The following is a 21,594-nucleotide window of genomic DNA, read 5'->3' as shown; positions in this document are numbered from 1 at the left end:
TGATTTTGGGTAGTTTTTTCGAGTATTTAAAATTAATATAAATATTCAGAATAAAACACCACGGTTTCAGCTTTGCTCATAACCCTAACAAAAGCAGTATCAGCAGTGTCAAAGCTGAATCTAGAAACACTCTCTCTATATGGCCTCTAAATAGGCACGAGGAGGCTAATCCCTAACACACTGCGAGCTAATCTCCATATAGAAGACTAGTACACAAAGTGAACACAGAGATGGTTTTATCCACGGATGCGCTCTTCCACTGTCTGGGCTCAGGAGGTGTGTGTGCAGAGATAAACGAGGTGGAAGAGGGATTAAAATGTCTCGAACATTCGGGCTGTTTAATTGAAACCTCCCCTGGGACATCGCAGAGGGGCCAGGAGGGCGACAAGGCTGTCCATGGAGCCACCGTTGGGGAGCCTCACAGGTAAATCCATTCCCTCACCGCCTCTCAATAGAAGATGATGAATAGTGTGACATCAGTATCCCGCAGGGGAGTAGGCGTGTGCCACTGTCCCCTGGAAAAACTGAGCGCTATGTGGCCTTAATGTCAGAGATGGATCATGGGGGCGGGGGTTCTGCTGTGATCAATAATTAATCAAAACATTCAAAACATTTTTGTATTTTGGCAGGCCAATTGGAGCATTTGTATTACAGACAGGAAGGCGGAAAGAGTTTATTTTAGGGGTGCGGCACACGTTTCTCCCTGTTTCATACAATTTCTATATTAAAGAATACTATTCAGGATATCTCTGCGGCTTCCTTTGGCAAGTTCTCCAATAGAGAAAGGAACAACTAAAATTGCTGCAGTTAAACCTTTGATTATCTTAGTCATATTGTTGATATGAACAAAACACCCCATCACATGTGAGAGGGTGCCGAGGATAGTCAGCTTAGCTCACCTTTATGAACCTTTTCATATAACATCAATACTGAGAGGTTTGTGACATGGAGTGAAAACAATACAGGACCATCTTAAAAAAAATATGAACAGCTCTGAGTGAAATCTTTAAATAAACTTTACATTTTTTGTGACTGTCTGCGGGGTATAAAATAAAGAAAATGTGAATTTAATGTGTTTTCATTGAATGACTTGTTTTTGCAGTGAATATTTTCCAAGCACTACACTATTTTAAGAATCACTGAGACCACTATGGTGCCTGGTCTTTTGTGCTGCCCATCTCTCCATAATAGAGCACTGGACCATGTGACACTTGAGTGATGGCTTTTGACAAATCAATGAGATGTGAACAAGTGCTGTGATAATGTTGTTAGCAGCATCATTTTCTCTTGTTCTTGGTTGAGCGGTGATTGATGGCGGTGTTGGACCTTTTTTTTTTTCCAGTGTCAAGAACTGAGCTTTAGAAATAAACTTGCCGTGCAGTATGTGTCCTTGGAAGTGCACCACAAGAAAAACAGCAAGAAAAACTATCGAGCTGGTGGAGTCGTTTGGAGCGAGGAGATTTCTCTTTTTTTATTTTATCTACTAGTGGGTAGATCCAACAGTCAGTCAGTGTACACGGATGTGCACAGATTTATTCCAGTGAGATTCTCGGATACATCATTGCTGTTAAATGCATCCAACTTTGACCGATGAAAAGCCAGTAGACGAATAAAGAGCCTGGCAGCACGGGAACAAAGGCATAAATGGCTTCCTAGATCCATGTTCATTAAATGCTGAGAAAATAGCACTTAGCTTTTATTCACAGTAGATGCAGTGTCCATCTGGATGAGAGTCACAAAGACTCACAGCATCCATTCGATGAAAGGAGCCTCTTCCACTTAAGTTAACGCCACCTCTCTTTCATAAAGAGCTAATGTGGCTATAAGGATTCCAGGTAGGTGTCAAAAGCACCGTTTTAGAGGAGCTAAAGTTAAATGGTTTAAATATACTTAAGGTATTAACTTTATAAAGATCTTTTCAATGGAAGTCTGGAAAGTACTGTTAAATAAAGGCTTTAAATGACTTAGTCTTGAAAAAGAGTCCCAGATTTGCCAACTAGTTGTTATTGTTACTTTCTAAAAAGGCTCTGGGTGGTGTGATTATGTGGTTACTAAACTCCTGTCACTCTAACTCTACGCTGAACTCACCAGTGAATACTTCTGATGATTTTGAATTAGTTAAACTGAAAATATTAATTAGATGAGAAAAAAACGATTTCTTTTATTTAACAGATTAGAGATGCTTACTTGATTCTTAATGAGCTGCTGAAATAAAGCTTTTTGCACTTGTTTGTGAGAATCCCCGTTAGCTCCGAAGCTAATACCCAGTATGCAAATTTGGTTGAATACAGCAGCATAAAGTAATAAAACATGGGCGACAGAAGATTAATGAATCGGCTGGGTTTAGTTCCTTTGATCAACAGAAGTAAAGCGCGGCAGTCATTTTCAAAGAGGAAGTTTGACAAATCATTTCTGTAGCATCAGGAAATCAGGGACATGTTCATCTTTCATTATGTTATTATAACAAGAGATTCCTGGGAAGAAGTGGGGGTGAAGTTTTCACCACACAACAGTTAGTTAAACATATTTCATACTCAATGTAATCTCTCAAGAGAGAAATGGCACCACGGTGCACCTGTTATTGAGAGTTGTCCGTCTTCAATAACACAGCCTTTAAACATCATTTTTTACCTGTCAATCAATTATTTTATTTTAATAATGTTTACAGAAATTGGTTTTATTGTTACCAAATTAGTAATTTGTATTAGCATAGATACCAGTATTGTTTTCATGATAGCATGCTTTCAAATGGATCATTTAAAAACGCAGGGTATAAAAACGAAATCTTCACTTCTGCTGTTAACCATCTGGTGGCACTCTTCCAGCTTTTAAAGAGCCAGAGTGCGGTACGTGTACAGTCCCATAATGGGACCAAAAGCTGCTGCGCCCACTGAACAAAGGCTTTGTGAAGGAGATCACATTCACATCCCTACAGCAACACAATCAGATTAAGCATGTATACCGTTCCTGTTAACACTGCCTATTCTCCTTTGTTCCGTTAGTCTCAGACCCCTCTCAACAAGTTGAAACCAATTCAACAGTGCATGATCTGGGACAACCCTATCATGATGAATGAGCTGCATTATCTAATGAGCCCATCAGTGAGAAGGACCAACTCTGTATGTCTCTGCTTTACAATTCCTTATGAATAATTTGGGAGTGATTTCATGATTGTTGATCGATTACGATAGCGGAGGAATTCTGACATTGACTCAGTACTATGGTGAATTTTATATTATACAGTTTGGGCCAATTATCTGTAGATTCACGCTTTATTAATAAGACACAATTGTGGGTGGAAAATATCAGAAACTATCAGAAAAAATGTATAAAATGATACATTATGCAGGATGTGAGATTTAACTATAAATACATCTCTAAAAGATGAAAACGATAGCATCAGCGCACCACAAAGCCTCCAAATTGATGAGGCAATATTTGGCCAATAGAGTTAATGCAGCCCGTATGGCAGCTGTCCTTTGTGTGACACGATGGTTTAGCAGCAGTATGTCGCACATTGAGCTAATGTCCTCCACACAATCAGAATGGCCCTTGTAGTGAGAGGACTTCAGCCGGGCCCCTCTGCTCCCTGAGAGGCAGTGCCCCCCTTGCTCCACGCCCACTGTTTTGACTGTCAGCAGCCCCTCCTCTCCTCCCCTCCTCAGCCCTAATGAGCCATCTCCTGGGGCAGCGCTTTACCCCCGCTAGGGGTAAAGAGGCCATCATGTTGCTCATCTAAAGACGACACATAGCCATGACTTCCCCCTAATTGTGTGCCTGTGTTGGCTCATTTGTTTTTCGTCGTTAAAAATTCACCCCCATATTTTCCCCTCCCCACTGATAGACCGGCTGTAAGCAATTTGGGGGAGCAGATCGTTTCTACTGGCTTGGGAGGGCTGTGAGGCCTCTCTCTCTCTGATGTATAAAAACACCCACAGACTCATAAGCAGACTTGAAAAGTACAACGAAAATATTAAACACAAACTGTGTTCCTTATGCATAGACACAGTGAAAACACACGCACACATACACACACTGGTGAAACCCCTTGGGACATTTTGTGTCTGTGGCGAATTTCAAAGTAGTAAACATCAAACCCAGACTGACTGCGACCTGTAGGAGAGGAGACCTTTAGCTGGCACATTCAATATTGATGCGGTAAAGTTATGCAGATTGTTTATTGACTGGCTTCACAGAAGAAATGGGGGGAAGGTAAGAAAGAAAAAATTCTCCTGGTATAATTAGTTGGATTTCTGAACACTGTTAAAATGCACTTCCTCTTCCTGACAGTTGTAATTCCAAAAACAAACAAGCAATAGAGAAATTAATCAAAGATATGCTGCCTTGCTTAAGTGCTTCTCTGAAGTAATGCTTCAGTTGGTACCGAATAGAGCCAATGAATGTAGACACAATTAGTCTGTAAAACCTTGATCAACCACAATTACGGCAGATTCAATGTAAACATGACCCTCCCCTCTGTCACTTGACTTGGCTGTGACATTTGGCAGGTGGTGTTTGCCTTCTCCATCTTTAGGTTATTATTAGTCTAGAAGTTTTTTCTCAATGAAGACAATTAGGACAATTTAAATGTTAGTTTTTCCCAATTTGCTTGTATTGTTGCAGTTAGAATATTTGTCTACAGCCCTAATACTGCAGGCCTGTTCACTTTATGCTGCATTCAGTCGTGTGAATATATGTTATTTCTAATGTTCAGCGACTGTCTGTCTGTAAGCACAGCACTTCAATTGTTGATTGTTAGATTTAGGAAAGCAAATGCTCCCTCAGATGTGTTAACAGATGGACTCAACAGTGATGTGTGTGTTTTCAGGGATCATTATGTCGCTACGCAATTTTGAAAGGGTTTTGACTGCATCATTGACCTGGTCTACTCTGGGCATTAACTAAATGCTTTCTTTCTTCTGTCTGTTTGTCAGAGCTCTGTCCTTTATAATGAAGGGGTAATTAATAACCAATTCGTATTTATTGCATTACCAAACATTTGTAAAGCCGTAGGAGAACAGTGGACATGAGGACACGAAAGAGCTGGAGACAGTCAGGTCGGTTTATAAAAAAGGTGGAAATTGTCTTGGTTTTCTCTATATGCAAAGACATGTACTTACTCATAAAAGCAGGGGTATGTAAAATAGATACAGACTAACGTTGCATGGTTGATGACAATATTACTTACATGTATTTCTAATTGTTTTTTACAAAAACTATTACATTTATAAATTACATTTTGAGTAGTTGAGCTCCGGGCTCCAGGAGTCGGACAGATAATGATGTCAGCTTCTTGTGAAAGACACATCCTACTGTCAAACGGCGCTGAGATGCAAATTAATCTTACAGTGTTTAATCAAGCGTTAGAGTCTCTATTGTTTCACATTCAGACTACCTGCTTTAGAGAGAACTCATTGGAGGATGGAAAAAAGGGTCTGGAAGTATGAAGACGGGTAGGAACACATGACATGATGACTCAAACTGCGTGCTATGTAAACAGATAAAAGAAAAATGCATTTCTGACACAATTTTCTTAAAAGAATAATCCCAGACTCAGTTTCCTTATCTTCTCATTTTCATGTTAATGTCCCATTCCCCCATGTCATTTGCAGTCATTGAGATATCTCACATCTACCATTAGGCATGGTAGATGATATTACGGAACAAATCCAATTTGCAATAAAGATTTACACTGTGTAGGCTTACTGAGTGATACCTTGATGAATTCAATTGAATAAAAATCACTAAAAACACACCCAGGTGAGTCACATACAATCAGAGACTGGGCTGATATTGGCACCTGGACTTCAATGCCTGGTACCGCCTGGGTGCCGTCGCCAGCATTTCACAATGTTGTAGCATGTCCTGACCTTCTGTTCATCCAGCAGCATGAGTGCATAGCTGGCAATGTGTCTAAGCTGGGCAGACCCATGTGCAATCTCCCAATGAAACTATAGCGCCAAAGATACCCACAACATTGGCACGATGACACACACATCGCCTGGGTACCACATTCACTACAATGTAACCACTTTATCCCATAGAGCTGCAACAACAGATAAATACAGAGAGATAAAAGGGGAAGACAGTGATACAGTGCTTTTGCCTTAGGTGAGACACCCGTTACTGTCTTGACATGACAGAGAAATAGAGATCAGAGTAGATGCTCAGGAGAATGGGCTTCTGCTTTGTGTGTGCATAGCAGAGCTCCTGTTGCTGACACAGTTATAATAACCCCTTCTTTTCTGTTATTCCGCATACACACAAAAACAGTCATGCAGATGTAGGATCACACACATGAACACACACAAACACTCCTCCAGCAACTACACGTACAACACGGCAGATGAACATAAGCTCGGGCAAAGGTCCTTTTTGCATCTCTTCTAGTGTAAATCGATAGCTTTAAAAAAAGGGGAGACATAACACTCCTCATTCCCCTCCTATCTCTTTCCATGATACAAGTGTTTATATGGATAACAGAAAAAACAAATCCTGCTATAAACACCCAACAGCTTGAGTGTGTAAATCGATGCTGGCACACATGCGAGAGTGAGCAGACATAACATAGCGCCAGTTTACCTCCATGTTTAGGTTAGACAATCCCTCTGACACAACATACTGATATCTGCCAGACTGAGTGAAAAGTACACAGAGAGAACATTTAATTAGTGCCTGTTTTCCAGTGTTGTCAATGTATGAATGGATGCTGTGATGGGCATATGTGTTCCTACCTACGGGGATAAGCTGTAAAAGAAACACTGGAGAGAGTGGGGGAGAGAAAGCACGTTTGTGGTTGAGTGCATGTAGGTGGAGGGGATTAGCCTGATTGGCATGCAGGTGGAGTACTGCCTTCTCTGAATGCAGCAATATTTTCACAGCAATCCTCTGACAAGCAGGTGCCACTCAATCATGGGAGCCCCATTCAAACCCTTTCATCAAAGCACAGATGGTGCAGGACAGAATAACGATTCCCCCGCCATTATCCTTCCCAAATCCACACATGCAAACACATACCACGATAAACTATATTTCCTTCAAAAGAGAAGGCAGCTCACATCCAGCTTGGTAAAACAGTTAACTGCTTTAGCTGAATTTGATAATGAGACAACAGAAAGTCCACATTAAATTATATGTGAGACTGTCTTTTCAGCAATTCATGCTAACATGACAGCTTACACTGCAATACACTAAGCACCAGCAGCTGATCTCTATGCTGCTGTTGCATTGTGCCTTCAGGGGAGATTTTTTCGAGAAGTAGCTTTCCCACCCTGCACTCACACTCAATATGGTGACATAGAGTGTGTCAGTCGGGCACAGCCATCAAGCTACAGATAATTGTGTGGCCCCATGGAGAGCCAGCTCATGGAGTTTAAAATTGCCTTCAGCTATAAGCAAACCACAGCACTGTCAAACCTAAAATGACAGAAAAGCAGAGAAGAAGAGTGAAGACACAGAGTTGCTGCCTTGAGGGAACGATATAACCTTTCTGAACAGGCTCTTTGTTGAAAAGTAATTGAGGGATTTTGGAACCAAAGCAGGGTTTTCCGATGTAGACACACCAGGGAATTATGGTTGACAAAATGCACCTCTGCTTTGACAAAAAAAGATGTCTGTAATGCGTTTCAGTAATGGAACACCCATTGCACAGTTACACTTATGTTCAACATTTTCAAGACCTTTTATCTTGTATTTTCTCACATTTGATCGGAAACCAATAGCAGTGACAATTGGATCAGTCGATTTTCAAAAATCTGTGACATCAATATTTCTAACTGACACCTATTTAGCCAATCTGACAGAATCTCACACCTCTAGATGTCCTTTCATCCAGTTTATGATTATCAATCTTTCATCCTTTCACTCGTTTCCTCTTCAATCTGCGCCCAGACCATGAGGTGACACCTGACCCTGCTGGTCGCTGAGGTTAATGCAAAGCCGAATGACTTAGGAAGGTGACAGAACAATTTCAACCTGTGAAGCAAAAAGAAAGAAAGAAGGGCTGGTTGAAATATCTTAAACTAGAGAGGATCAGCAAAATAGAGAAAAGGGAATTTAACACAGCCCTCCTTTACAATCCTACAGAGAGATCACATCAACACCTCTGTAAACAACCAGCTGTAACACAGTATTTAATGATAGCAATGCTATAATAGGCGGTGGGAGTCTTAATCAAAATCAGTGCATTATAAGCCGTGCTGTCTGCCTCACTGATCAGATTACCTTTCCAATCAGCTAGGATAGAACACTTAAATGAAAATGTCACCTACACTGTATAGCTGTTGATAACTGCATCATGACATAGCTTTAGGTTGTGTTTCAATGACTGAAAGTCCACCAAAGGAATTAAAATAAGAGTGCTTTGTCTTACAGGTAACTCGTCATTTCCTGTATCAAAATTTGACTGCATTGACTTGATACACATTTATAGATGGCCCTAGTCATTAGTATGGCAATCACAGAGTATTTTGTCAAGGTTACCCAGCCCCACTTTATTTTTTATATAACAATTGCCATTTCAAATGAAGTATTTCTTGATGGTAAAGGAATCATTGTCTTGTCATGGAGTAAGTGCTTAAGTTTATAGTCCTGCCAGCATTTCTGATCCGGAGGGGCTCGCAGGAACATGCTGACACAATTTTATCCATTTAGTTGAAAATGAGAGGAGAGTGCCTCGCAGTTTTATGATCTTATCCCACTTGGCGAGATTTCTGTCACTCCTGATATGTTTAACGCCCAGGGCATGGAAAACTGAAAATATGCTCATGTGCTCTCCCTCCCTCTCTCCGTCTCTATATCTATTTAGATGTGTTACAGTTACAAAACACCTACACACAAAAATATTTGTCTGCACACTGAAATATTTGTGCGTGGGTGTCTGTAACCCCTGAGTGGTTGCCCTTTGCTTAAAAAAACAGCAAAGCTTTAGCTGCTGTACCTGTCATCTCCCAGCCGCTCAGCTTCTCTGTGGTGAGCTCTTCCTGGATTCCTCCCTCCTGGACTGAAAGGTAAAACTGTGCAGGGTGAGTCAGCAGATCAGAGGAGAAGGCGGGCTTCAGGTTGAGAGCTATCTGTGTTGAGAGCCCAACCTTGGCTCCATGATGAGTGACCTGTAGAGAGGAGGTGACCGTCAGAGACTCTTTCACCCCCCAGCAGTGGGCAACAGACTGGCGTTCTGTGTGTTAGCAACAAGTGAGTAATCAAAACAGTGGGGTCAGAGTCCCTGTAACATCGAGCATCGTAATTTTGTACTTTTTGTGAAATCTGAGCAAATGAATGACATTTGCATATATCAGTAAAATAATGTAAAGATTCAATTTGTTGTTCAGCTGTTGTAATCCTTCCAGTTAACTGAATATGTGCTGCCTCTGGATCTACTGTAATCTATACCATCAAGGTGTGTGCCCTGCCCGGATAAAAATCACTGCCTGTGCTCCTTCAAGTCGTGACAGCTCCAGACCTCGTCTCACCTCTCCACATACCTCTCCTATAACACAGTGGCCGACATATACACACTCTACAGAATAAATTCAGAGGCAGGACGACAGTTAATGTAATCTGTGCTGGCAGTTAATCAAAACGTCCTCTATGTAATCATCACACTGGAGGAGAGGAGGGGTTTTAAGGTGAACATTTTAAAGTCTCTTCTGCGTTTCTCATTTACAGAGATAATAAGACACCCATCACAAAGAAAAAGTAAAATGAATGAAATTATCCGTTATACCAGGGGTTTTCAACTGGTTTTGTCCCAGGGACCACCATTCGGACTAGAAAGCAATCCGCGGCCCACTGATGTGCCTGCGCGTGCGCGTGTGTATTTGGTGTTACATGCATAGCTCAATGCATGAAACATGAAAGAGAGGCCACGCAGATTTTATAATAATAAAAGTAGATTTATTAAATTAAATTAAATTAAAGATTATTTTAAAGAAAGAATAAAGAATAATAAAGTGTTGTGCAATTCAGTATTGGGAAAAGTAACTAAAAATGTCATGCAAAGTCAGTCTAGGTGTGTGACAAAACAACAACGGAGAACAAAAATCCAACAACACCGGAGAACCAAAATCCAACAAATGAAGACCAAGGCAGCCTCAACTGCTGGCTGGTCAGGGCTTTTATAACCCAGCCAGGACAGACCTGTCACCAATCACCTGCTGTAGAGACAGAGAGATTGAGAAAAGCAGAGAGAGATTGAGAAAAGCAGGGAGAGAGAACAGGCTTACCATTAACACAGGGCGGGGCCTAAACCCGCCAGGGTCGTAACAGTGAAAACATGGGAGAATTAGGCCTACCTGTCAGTGTGATATCTGGGCGTGGTGAAGTCCACACAGCCTGTCTATTCGTGGCGAAATGGTAGACAGAGACAGTCTCATGTCATTCTCTGGATCAAGCCTAGCCCTGTACTTATTCTTTAAGTACGCCAGTGTAGAAAAACCACTCTCACACAGGTATGTGGTTGGAAAGGGCAAAAGACACCTCATTGCTTTTGCAGCAAGCTGTGGAAATTCTGTCTGGCAACTTATCCAGAATTTAACAAGGGGCTGTGTGTCGTACATATGCCTCCTGACAGAGTCTGTGGACATCTCAATCAGCTTATCCTCTTCCACAGCCGTCAGACTTGACCCTACTGATGCATCGTCACTGAATGGGAGCAGGATCCACTTGCTGTCACGGCGCCACTCTTCCGAATCAGTGAAGTACTTTGCGAATTGACGCACAAGCTTCCTCAAATGCTCACATATAGTGTCGTTGATGTCAGTGCTGTCAGGGTATTCCTCAACTGAAGGAAACATCGCCAAGTTATTGCTCTCCACTCGTTCGATCCACTTTGACATTTTTTTCACAAATGCGTCGAGCTTCTCGTAGAGCTGCATGACGTTTGCATCTCTCCCTTGCATGGAGCTGTTCAACTTGTTCAGCTCTGCAAAAACATCTGTGAGGTACGCCAGCTTAGTTAACCAGTAACTATCGTTGAAATTGGAAGCCAGATCAGAATGCTTCTCGCACAAGAACTCGTAGATAGCTCCGCGTAGTTCAAACACACGGGCGAGCACAGCGCCGCGAGACAGCCAACGCACCTCTGAATGATAAAGGAGAGAGCTGTGTTCACTTCCCAAGTCATGGCATAGGGATGAAAACAGGCGTGTATTCAATGCGTTTCGTTTTATGAAGTTGACCGTCTTGACAACGACATCAAACACACCACTGAGCTCAACACTGAGATCTTTGGAGGCGAGAGCCTCTCTATGAATCAGGCAGTGTGTCCAAATTACCCCCGGAGCCACCCTCCTTACATGCGCAAACAGTCCAGTCTTGCTGCCACTCATGGCTCGGGCCCCATCGCTGCATAATGCAACGCACCTCTGCCACGAGATATTGTGCTCCGTGAAAAAATCGTCCAGTGCTTTAAATATTTCTACACCGGTAGTTCGCCCGGGCAGTGGTTTGCAAAAAAGAAATTCCTCGCACATAGTGCCACTGTCCTCGTATCGCACAAATGTTAACAGTTGCGCATCATTAGTAACATCTGTCGTCTCGTCGATTTGAAGGGAAAACAGAACTGTCTGAAGTTTTGCCATCAGCTGGTCTTTGACATCATTTGCCATTTCCCCAATTCGTCTTCCGATTGTGTTGTCTGACAACGGAATAGTTTTTAATTTGTTGGCACATTCTTCGCTTACCATAGCTCTGCACATATCTATGGCTGCTGGCAATATAAGCTGCTCTGCAATGGTATGGGGCTTCTTACTTTTTGCAACCCTGAGAGCGACCAGATACGATGCTTTCAGTGCGTTTTCATTTATTTTTGCACTCTTCCTCATGGTAGCCTGCTGTCCTTTGAAATCACGCAACATCTGTTGCATGTACTCAACGGGTTTGGCCTTCAAGTGGACGTGATGCGTCTCCATATGCCGCGTAAGTTTCGACGGCTTCATAGCTTCATTACAGAGAATTGTTGAACATACGAAACACAGTGGTACCGATCCTCTCCTGCTCTGTCTGTCGTCACTGTGAATCCATATTTAACATATTCCTCATTGTATTTTCTTTTTCGTCTTTTTTGCGAAGTTGATGCTTCGGAAGCCTGTCCTTGCCCTATCGTGGCGGCCTGTCCCTCTGTCGTGGCAGCCTGACCCTCTGTCATGGCAGCCTGTCCCTCTGGCACTTTCCTCACTACAAAACGATCCATTGGTGCTAGATATATAGCTAGACTAGTACATATGTAACAAATGTTTGCTGTACTACAACCTATCTTAAAATACTCTCGTCGGCTATGCTTATAAATGTGTGTCAACTTTGCTCGCAAGACTGTACGTAATGAATAATAAGTGAGGTTAGCGACGCAACTCATTACCATTAGCGAATCACAGGCTACCATAGACTGGATAGGCGCAAGGCTACATTCTGTCAGCTTGAATTTCCTTTATATTATTTTAAACATATTTTTCACGATATGTAACGGTATTCTGGAAATGTGTTGAAATATCAAAGCGAATTTATATAAAAAAAAAACAATGGTGAACTGATCAACATAGGCTCTTGTCACGGACCACATGCAATGCCGCCGCGGACCACCAGGGGTCCGCGGACCACCGGTTGAAAACCCCTGCGTTATACGATGATTCAGTTTAGATGATTAAATATTGACTGGAGAACTAGCTTTTATGAATCAGAATTCTTTTGTTTGTCCCACAGCGGAGAAATTGTTGCTACATGTAGCTGCCTGTGCACAACTTATGAAAGATAAAAAAAAGCATGAATTAGTTTTTCCGGTTTTCCTTGTGAAAAAAAAGGCAAAGTGAAATTTGTGTGGTTAACAAAAAAAGAAGGAGAAACAGGTTGTTTTTCTGGTTTTGTTGAACTTGCGCTTTTTAATCCAAAGAAAATACATTGAATCTTTGTTTACCGTGTTTAAAGGGATCTTTTTATGTGGACTTTTACACAAAACAGTGTTGATGTTTCCAAGATTACAACAAAAACTCAAATAAGAATTGATAATCTTCAAACTGAATCAAAGAAATACTCATTTACAAAAGTATAATGAGTATTTCTGTTAATTAATGTATTTTATTTACATGATAACTTAAACCAAAAACAGTCAGATTTAACATTGCACCTCTGCTGGAGGACCCATAGGTTTCATCCCAGAATACTGAAGGTTTCACAAGATAAATCAAAGAGCAAGTGAAACTGTGCCTTAGTTGGCCTATAATATCTAAGGCTATGGAGAAGATGTTTTATTTTCCACGGAGAGACAGATGTACAGATTTCAATGAAACCCACGAGACACCAGGCCACGAATCCATACTTCGCCACAAACACAATAATCATTTAGTGCCGCGTGTGACGGTTCTGCTTCGTAACAGAAATGTATGCGTCTGTTTATCCTCCATCTGTGGTGGCATCTGTTTCATATTGTGCTCCCTCGCTCTGTACCAGTGTTTGGCATCAACACATTTCAAATGTTATTTTTGGCAAAACACAATACAAGAGTAAGGGAGGATAATTCTGTATGTAAGATTTGCTTGGTGGTGTCTGCCAATTTTAGATGACACATTGTAATTGTTTTTTATTAAAACCAGCAAGTAAGGCAGTCTGTCACATAGATGACATCAAGAATTAATACCTGTCCTTTTACTCTCATTATTGTTTGCCTTCACAAAACAAAAGAAAGGGGAGCTTTGCATCCGTCAGTGTCAGGTGGAAGTGCATATAAAAATCACTTGTGCTAAAAGCCAGGGTCAATGTGAACCTTATGTTTTCCATGTTCCATCATCCACAATGTCGGGATCCTGTCAAGTTCAATGACCCCGGTCACGAGTCAAGATTATGGTCAAAGGGAACAGTGTGTCTTGGATGGATGTCCATCTGTGAGCTGGCCAGCGGGGTCACGGACACTTTAATTTGATAGCAACAGTGTGCTTCACTATGTGCAGCTTTCATACTACTACTACTCACCTTTGATTGCAGTGTGCTAGGTCATGCAGTCATACATTTAAATCCAAGACATAAAGCTGTCAAATCAAGCCCACACAACTACTGTGTCGATGTGTTTTTATCTCTTTGGCTCTTAAATGTCACCCTGATTACATTTTAAATTCACATCTATTTAAAAAGAAACTTGTTTTTTTATGATTAACATATTTTCTCGGGTAAGATCTGCTCTTACATCTGTGTCTTCAAACATGAACAAGAAAACTATCATTTTGTCTGATATGCTGGAAACCATTTACATACATTTTGCCTTTAAGCATGGTCCACATTGAAGAGTAATGGAGCCTAAGAAATCAAAAGGGTTGCTAGCCATGCTAAAAGAATAAGAAGTAGGTTTCACCACACACCATTTCACACACACTGGACCCAGAGCAGCTGGAGAATGTCAGAGGTATGTGCTGTTAAAGAAACCTATGCATTTATACAGCCTTAACCCTCACACAATACAGATGGGGGTGGTGCACTGTGCCAACCATGAAATTAACTATTTCTGAGACACATCAGCTGCAAGAAACCAAGGCAGCTCCACATACCTGTGTGGTTACACATCCAGTTGAGTTAAACCACAATGTATACGTGCAGAACATTGAAACAGGAGTAAACAATACTGTTGTTGTAATCTTCTACTAGAAAATACGAAAAAATGAATGTTTACAGACCTGCTGAAAATCCCTCCTAAAGTGTTCCCAAACCAATAATAGAGGATCATTTTGGTCAACTAAACCAAAACAGTCAACCAATGTTCACAACATTTTAATTGCAGCTTCTGGTTGCTGTCACTAAGTGTCATATATTACCCTTACAGAAATGAATAGTATCAAATTCTGGCCAAAATATCAAATCTGTATATTTTCTGAACATCAAACATTCACCCTCCATTATTTTTGGAAAGAGCCCGTGCTGTGTTCATAATATCAAATAATTGTGACATGTTGAAATCGAGAGTCGGCGTAAAGCATGTACGGTTTTTGAATCCGAGATGTGGGTCAGACAAAGGCCACATCATCGCAAACTCATTAATGAATCTTCCAATTGAAATAGAGTCACACCACCAATTACACAGAAACGTCCCGTAAAGCAGAGGAAGTGACAGGAATGAGTCAGGCTCAGCGATAGGAGGGAGGCGTGTTCGCTCAGCCTTCCTCTCATCAAGCACTGGTGTGTGTTGTAGCACTCAATATCATTACAGACAGACTAAAGAGATGTGAAGAGGTCAGTTTAACTATGCAAAGCTATAAACCTATTTTATGGTGACTTTCATGAGGCTATTGCTACCCTGTCACTGTTTATCTGCTTAGCAGCCAACAGACTGCAGCTCCACCACAACCTCTGACCTCTCTCATACTGTATTTGCCATTAGGAACTCTTCATCACATTTCAAATCCAGCTGTAGTCCAGGAAGTTGAAAGCCTTTGAAGACCTGTGGGATTAATACATAACTCCATTTAAACTAATCGTACTCCAATAGCATTAAACAGCTGCACTTTGGTCATATTCGCACCAACTGGACTGGCTTTATGTGACAGTATTATGAAAAGAGCTTCTCATTCATGTGGGAATTTATAGACCCCGTTGCAATGGTGTTATTGGTTACAAAGGTGACTAATGAGCATGAGGTGAGAAGTGAAACTTGTCATTAGAGTGAAGAATCTGAGAGGGGCAAGCTGAGAGGGTCAAGCCTTGTGTGAAAGGCAACAGGAACGGTGATTGAAACTGTCAAGTAAAACCTGAGCTATGGGGTTGTGATTAAACAGAAAGGACAGACATTACGGCCTTCCTATCATTTAACACCTTGATTGCGAGCCTGCCATGTCCCTGTCACACTGACTGCTTCATCAAAAGTCTTTGTCTGCGTCCCTGTGACTGCTTCATCAAAAGTCTTTGTCTGGCTCGAGTACCCCCATTCTGTCCTGGGTCCTTCCCTGGAGACCACATAGGACAGGAAAACTGGTTGGTAATAAATGTCCTTAAGTGTTATATTTATAAAAGGATTGGAGTAATTCCCTGACGGTGTGAGCTAGTGAGACTTCGAGTCACCAAATTCCTCCTAGCTCTACTGATTAAAACTATTCTCATACATGATTGAAATGCAGACAGATATTGAATAGATGTAAAAGTAAATCAAACTTCTATCTCAAAACAAATAATGGAATGGAAACACCTGGACAAGTTTTAAAAGATCATAGTTGTATTGTTCTTAGCTAAGCTACCAGCGTGGCTTTATGGATTGTCAGTTGGTGGACGGACTGCCATGAAAATGCATACAAAAAAACCCTGACTATTCTTCCATTGCTAAATTAAAGAGGTATGTTTGTTTCCTTATCATTTCGCTGTTGTGAACAAACGGTCTCTTTTTTTGCTAACCGGACTAAACTCTAAATAAGAAGTACAAATCTTTTTCCAACAGCATAATAGGCCTGCAGAGAAAAGGGATGAACCATTACAAAAATGACAGTTTTGAAGAAGTATTCGTTTAAAATTGAGTTTAAAAGCCGATTATAAATTGAGTCGGGTAACAGTTTATGTCCAAATCGCCTTTCCTCTTAGTGCTTTTCATAAAAAGCCTCACAAATTGGTAAAGGGTTATTGGGTGCCACATCAAAATGACAAAATAATTATGGTAAGGGCTATTTCAACAGTATAAAAAGCTTTTTGAATAGAGAGAGCCCACAGCGACAGACTCTCCGTGTGATGGGGCAGTTTGTGTATTTCACTGCATTCTCTTAAAAATAATATAGTACATAACAGCTTTTTTGAACATTTTAGGGCATAAGTTATTGTAGACGTTTAATCTTTATCATCTTTATCTTCTTTCTCTTTATCGACAGAGCTCATAAAGCTCAGACACCCCATTCTGGTCCCCTCCCAGGAGGTCTGGCCCCCCCAGAGACCCTGGCGCACCCCGTCAGACTAAACAATGATGCTGGGTCATCTCCTTGTGGCCCAAGACAGATGGCTGGCTTCTCTCTGCGGTGGCCTCCATGGCCAAGGTCACCTCCCCCTGCTCTCAGTGCACCTGCACCCCAACATCATCATCATCATCATCATCATCATCTGTATTCCTGCAACACCTAGCACACGGCACTGCGCAAAATCCTTTCCCCTCCCATGTTAACACAGGAGAAATTGTAGTAGTACAACACTGCAAATACACAGCCACTCTGACTGGAATACATTTCCCTGGAAGACATATTTCAAGAGTAGATCAGGTGATCACTAATGAAAACATAATGCAAGGTTGTCAAAAGCAGACAATGAAATGGGAAAAAAAAACAACAAAATCAGAGTGAATACATTCAATTATGACAAATGCCTCCCTTGCATTATCCCCGAATCAATGGGCACCTGTGTCATTCCACCAAATGCTCCACAGCAGACCAGTGGAGAGGGGGAGTGGTATTGATGAGAGGCTGTGATCCATGAGACAGGCTACCTGTCACCCTCACAGCAGTCCCTCCCTCACACATTCAATACAGCAAACCATCAGATCAATGTCCAGAGAAGCAGTCCCCCCCCCCAGCAAAACTAATTATCTGAGCATTTTATACTGCCAAGTCCTCTCCATGCTTTGTTATGCAGACTGCAATTAGTGAAATAGTCAATAAAAAAAACTGGGGGAGGTAACGTGAAGGAAGAACAATGGCAGAAGGTGAGAGGTGGAGTCTCCGGGAAGCTGCCCCTGCATAGACAGCACCAGCAGGCAGGAGCAGGCAGAAGGTATGATGGCATGGATGAATGTGTATGAGGCCAGTCTGGGAATTTTTCATGCAAAAGCTCCAACACAGACTGTTCCTGTGAGTTTCTCACAAGTCCGAGTGAGGTGCCAAAGTACTTCATTTCTGTAGCATAAATTGCCCAGAAGTGTGATGCTGCTGGGTCTTTATATCACTTCAGCACGCACAATTAAGTTGCTGTGAATATTTATGACTGGGTTAAATGACATCCTTCCCAGTCCCCCAGGTGTCACAAAGTGGCTGTAATCAGAATTCAGAGGAGTCTCCTGCTCTCCGTCAATAGTCTGGCCGTCTACTGAGAGCTGTAAAATGCAGAGCCCTTCTCTCCATCTAAAGGTCTGATTAAGTAGCAGAAAGCTACATTACTGCAGCAGTTCAGGATCTAATACGCTACTGCCATCATTAATAAAGAGGCAAGTGTAGATTTTTAAGGTTTCTCAAAATGATTAGGCTATTAAACAGATGGTGAGGATAAAATAAATTGTTGATACAATGGCATCCTTAGGGATTTGATGAACACGTTTTTAATTGAAGGCTTTATTTTCTACCAAATAAAATATCATGATGTCGCTTCAAAGAGAACTTTTTTACCCCTCAGGCGGTTTAAGTGGTAGCCTACTTATGACCACCGCTGTCGCAAAGTCAACCACTCTTTCCGTTATCCTCAGAAGCTACTAGCAGCGACAATTTAGGCAACTTATTCAAACTTACAGGGCTTGTCTATTTATCATTTACACAGTTAGCAGTAGACAAGCAATCAATAAACGGTTTTACAACACACTGCAATATAAGGCGTTATAGTTGTTGGAAAATACATACAACACATATCTGCTTACAACCACATTTTAGAGTGTCATCTACCAGTTATTGAATTTGCATCTCCTGCTTTGCGAGTGCGTGCGTGCGTGTGCGTGCGTATGTGTTTTTAAAGCATCTCTGCTTGAGTGCAACACAGCATGGGGGAGAGAGCAGAAAGATTCAAATTAGACTTCTTTTTCCACAGGCACATAATGATTGTCTCTGTTCACGGCAGGTCCAAGGCCTGCCATCTGTCAATAGAGCTATTTTGAGTCAGTTTGAGCGCTTGCCCATGTGGTTGAAATTCTTCATCTAGGGTATACAGGTATACAGATTATTATGGTTATCTGACAGTTTGTGAATGGCTACACAGTTACTGTACAATATGTGACAGAGTACAAACATTTCCATGTTCACAGTAGAGTAGTCAGAGTTTCATTTCCCTCCAGGGAGCTGCCAAGCCTGGGCTACTAGCTTGTAAAACCTGAAGACCTACACATTGCATGCCCATGTTCAGCCTTATCTTTAATTAAATTAAAACCTTGCTTTGCTTCAGCTGAGAGTTGATTTCCTCCTGGTATAATTAAGCTGGCTTAACGTGTATACTTGTATGTTTGGACACTGGCAGATGATCTATCCAGAGAACATTGATCCCTGACCATCACAGCCATGAGCATTCATTACCTGGGTATATAGTCGAATAAAGTATACAAAACCAGTACCCCTTCAATCAGACGACACTTGACTTGTATTTACCTATAAGATGTACATTTGTGATTATGATAAGAGCTCTAGGACTACAGAAAAACATTTAATAAACAGACTTTAGAGTTCACCTGATTTATGATCCAGGACTACCATGAGGTTGACATTATATTATATAAGTTTACCAACTTATTTCAGGTTTTCCATGAAATTGTTGAAGAGGCTAAACACAGTTTACTGTAAACCTAGAAAGAAGCACAGAATCATAGCTGAAGCTTCTGAACAGTGGAGGAGCATTTTGGATGATTAGTGCATTGCCTGTTTAAAACGTTCCTCTTCAGAATGGCCAACATTTTAAAACCAATCTCTTGTTTTTTCCTCATTTTAATTGTTTCCTTTAAAGGGAGTAAACGGTGGGAGGCTAACTGAATTGCTCTGCCCTACAGGTATGCATACAATTAGAAAAGCCTCTCCGTTTGGTTGTATTCCCTGCAGCCATTTTGCTAAAGGCAAGAGAGTGGTGGTGCCTTTGAATCAACACCGATGTAGGAAACTACCATGTGTGACCAGAGCCCCCCAGACTATCGAGTCAAGAAAAATAAGTTAGCCCCATACTCTCACAATTTCGGCTTTTATTCGCTTGCCTTCTCCCATTTCTTAGCCTTTCTTCAATTGCTCTGTGGCATTAGGTTGGCACTCTAGCTTCAGAGTTATCTGCAAACAGCAGCCACGGCTGCAAAGTGTAGAAAGCCAGATCCCGTCTCAAACGCAGCCTCTGAACAGAGCTTATCAAATGCCAGGTGTGCCTCAGATGCCTCAAATAGGTTCAAAACCCTTATTTTTCTTCAAAAACACAATTCAAGTGCTTTAGACATCTGTGAGCAACTATCTCCTAATAGATCCATTTATCTTTGCTGATTCCCGTTCAGGATCCTTGGAGCTGTTGTTTTCCCAGCACCAACTGGGTAAAGGCAGTGAAATAACGTGTTCAGGTCCCTCCTCCATCACAGGGCAACATGTTGTAGTTTTCTTCTGTTAATTTGTGAATAAAAGCAAAGCTGTGTCTTCACATTTGGTAAGAATTCACCCTCAAGTTATGTTCCCCAGAACAGATCACATTAATAGTCAGGGGATTTTTTTTCTATAATTTGTTTTGGAACCAAAACAAAGGGTTCCCCAGCTCAAACTGTTTCCTGACATCCTCGGTGCAACAGAAGGAAGCGTCCTCCTCCCCTTATCTTAGCGGAAGACATTCTTTGTTCTGAACATAGTGGTGAGTATCTTTGACAGCATCAAAGAGTTTCAGAGCTTTTCTCTAACCGTAGCGCTAATGAGAGACGACCATCCTGCACGAGCGTGATTACAGCAGCTTCATTAAGGGGTGAGCTGATATTGTGCGCTCAGCTCTGGAGCTGCTGCCTTTGGGAGCTCGTCTCCGACTCTGAACTCACATTCAGTGAAGATCAGCTCTGTTAGCAGTGAGTGACTGGGTAAAGCACTCCTCTGATGACTTTTGATCTCGTGAAAGAACAATAATGAGTGGTTTCTATTGTAAAAAAAATCTTAAGAAGATATGGCAAGCATGTTGAAAGAACACAACACGTAAAATCAGTCTCCAACTTAGGCTGACAGGAACTTCCCTACTCCCCTCGGGGTGAAAGGATCCTGTGTATGCAGCCGAGCTGTTGATCATTGCCTCGAGAGCTATTCCCTCACAACAGAGAGGAAGGGAAAAAACAAAGGGGACTCCGTTAGTATTACATGTCAGAAAACATAAACTCAACAAATCACCTAGAAACCAACTGAGAGCAAAAAAAGGGGATACGAGAACAACTTGACCCTGAGTTTAATTCCTGCACCGAGGGGCAGCAGTAAGAGTTTATTTCTACCGCAGTCTTCAGCAGCCATGCATCAAAGCATCAGGCTGCTGTATTTACAGCCCGGCCACCTGCACTGATATTGTTATGGATTATTCTGTAAAATCAGTTCAGGTCATTTATTGTTGTTTATGGGAAGATTAATTGCTTGACCTTTTTCACGTCAGTTTGTATTGCAGCGTGAGTGTGAGTGTTGAATGCTGGACATATTAATTGTGTAATATCTACAAATCTAAATCACATAACATGAGAAATGGAATCTATAGCATTTGGTAACTCACTAACCAGATGAGTAATCAACTGATCACTGACCCATATTTCCTGCAGTACTGCCTTTCAGCACAATCAATTAGTGACAAAAGCTCTGACTCCACCTTTTGATATTCAAACCACTATCTCCTCCCCCTCCTTTTACTCTTAATGGGGGTGAGTGATTCAAGCCTCCCTCCACTTCTCCACCCTCATCCAATCTAACTATAATTATT

The 21,594-nt window shown here is 41.5% G+C and overlaps 1 protein-coding gene and 1 long non-coding RNA gene across 2 annotated transcripts in view; both read right to left on the bottom strand.

Annotated features, from left to right (window-relative positions):
• Positions 1-7,857: 7,857 nt before the first annotated feature.
• The window catches only part of LOC134881212 (uncharacterized), a 36,671-nt gene continuing 22,934 nt past the window's right edge, over positions 7,858-21,594 (bottom strand). Inside the window, exons 2-3 of the long non-coding RNA XR_010168023.1 lie at positions 8,939-9,110; positions 7,858-7,974 (exon numbers count right to left, since the gene is read on the bottom strand). This is a non-coding gene — a long non-coding RNA (uncharacterized LOC134881212). The remainder of the gene's footprint in view (positions 7,975-8,938; positions 9,111-21,594) is intronic.
• Positions 9,730-12,615, bottom strand: LOC134881109 (zinc finger MYM-type protein 6-like). Its single transcript, XM_063908248.1, has 2 exons — positions 10,293-12,615; positions 9,730-10,154 (listed from the first exon to the last, which is right to left on the bottom strand). Exon 1 carries the CDS (start codon positions 11,934-11,936, stop codon positions 10,296-10,298), a length of 1,641 nt encoding a protein of 546 aa, XP_063764318.1. The 5' UTR covers positions 11,937-12,615; the 3' UTR covers positions 9,730-10,154; positions 10,293-10,295.

This window comes from Eleginops maclovinus, chromosome 19 (genome assembly GCF_036324505.1).
Source record: "Eleginops maclovinus isolate JMC-PN-2008 ecotype Puerto Natales chromosome 19, JC_Emac_rtc_rv5, whole genome shotgun sequence".
NCBI classification, from domain to species: domain Eukaryota; kingdom Metazoa; phylum Chordata; class Actinopteri; order Perciformes; family Eleginopidae; genus Eleginops; species Eleginops maclovinus.
The sequence above is the reverse complement of the archived record's forward strand: the minus strand, read 5'-3'. Positions and strand labels throughout refer to the sequence as shown.

Bases quoted from the DNA above. Each gene is read 5' to 3' on its own strand.
- LOC134881109 (XM_063908248.1), bottom strand. From the start codon at position 11,936: ATGAAGCCGTCGAAACTTACGCGGCATATGGAGACGCATCACGTCCAC.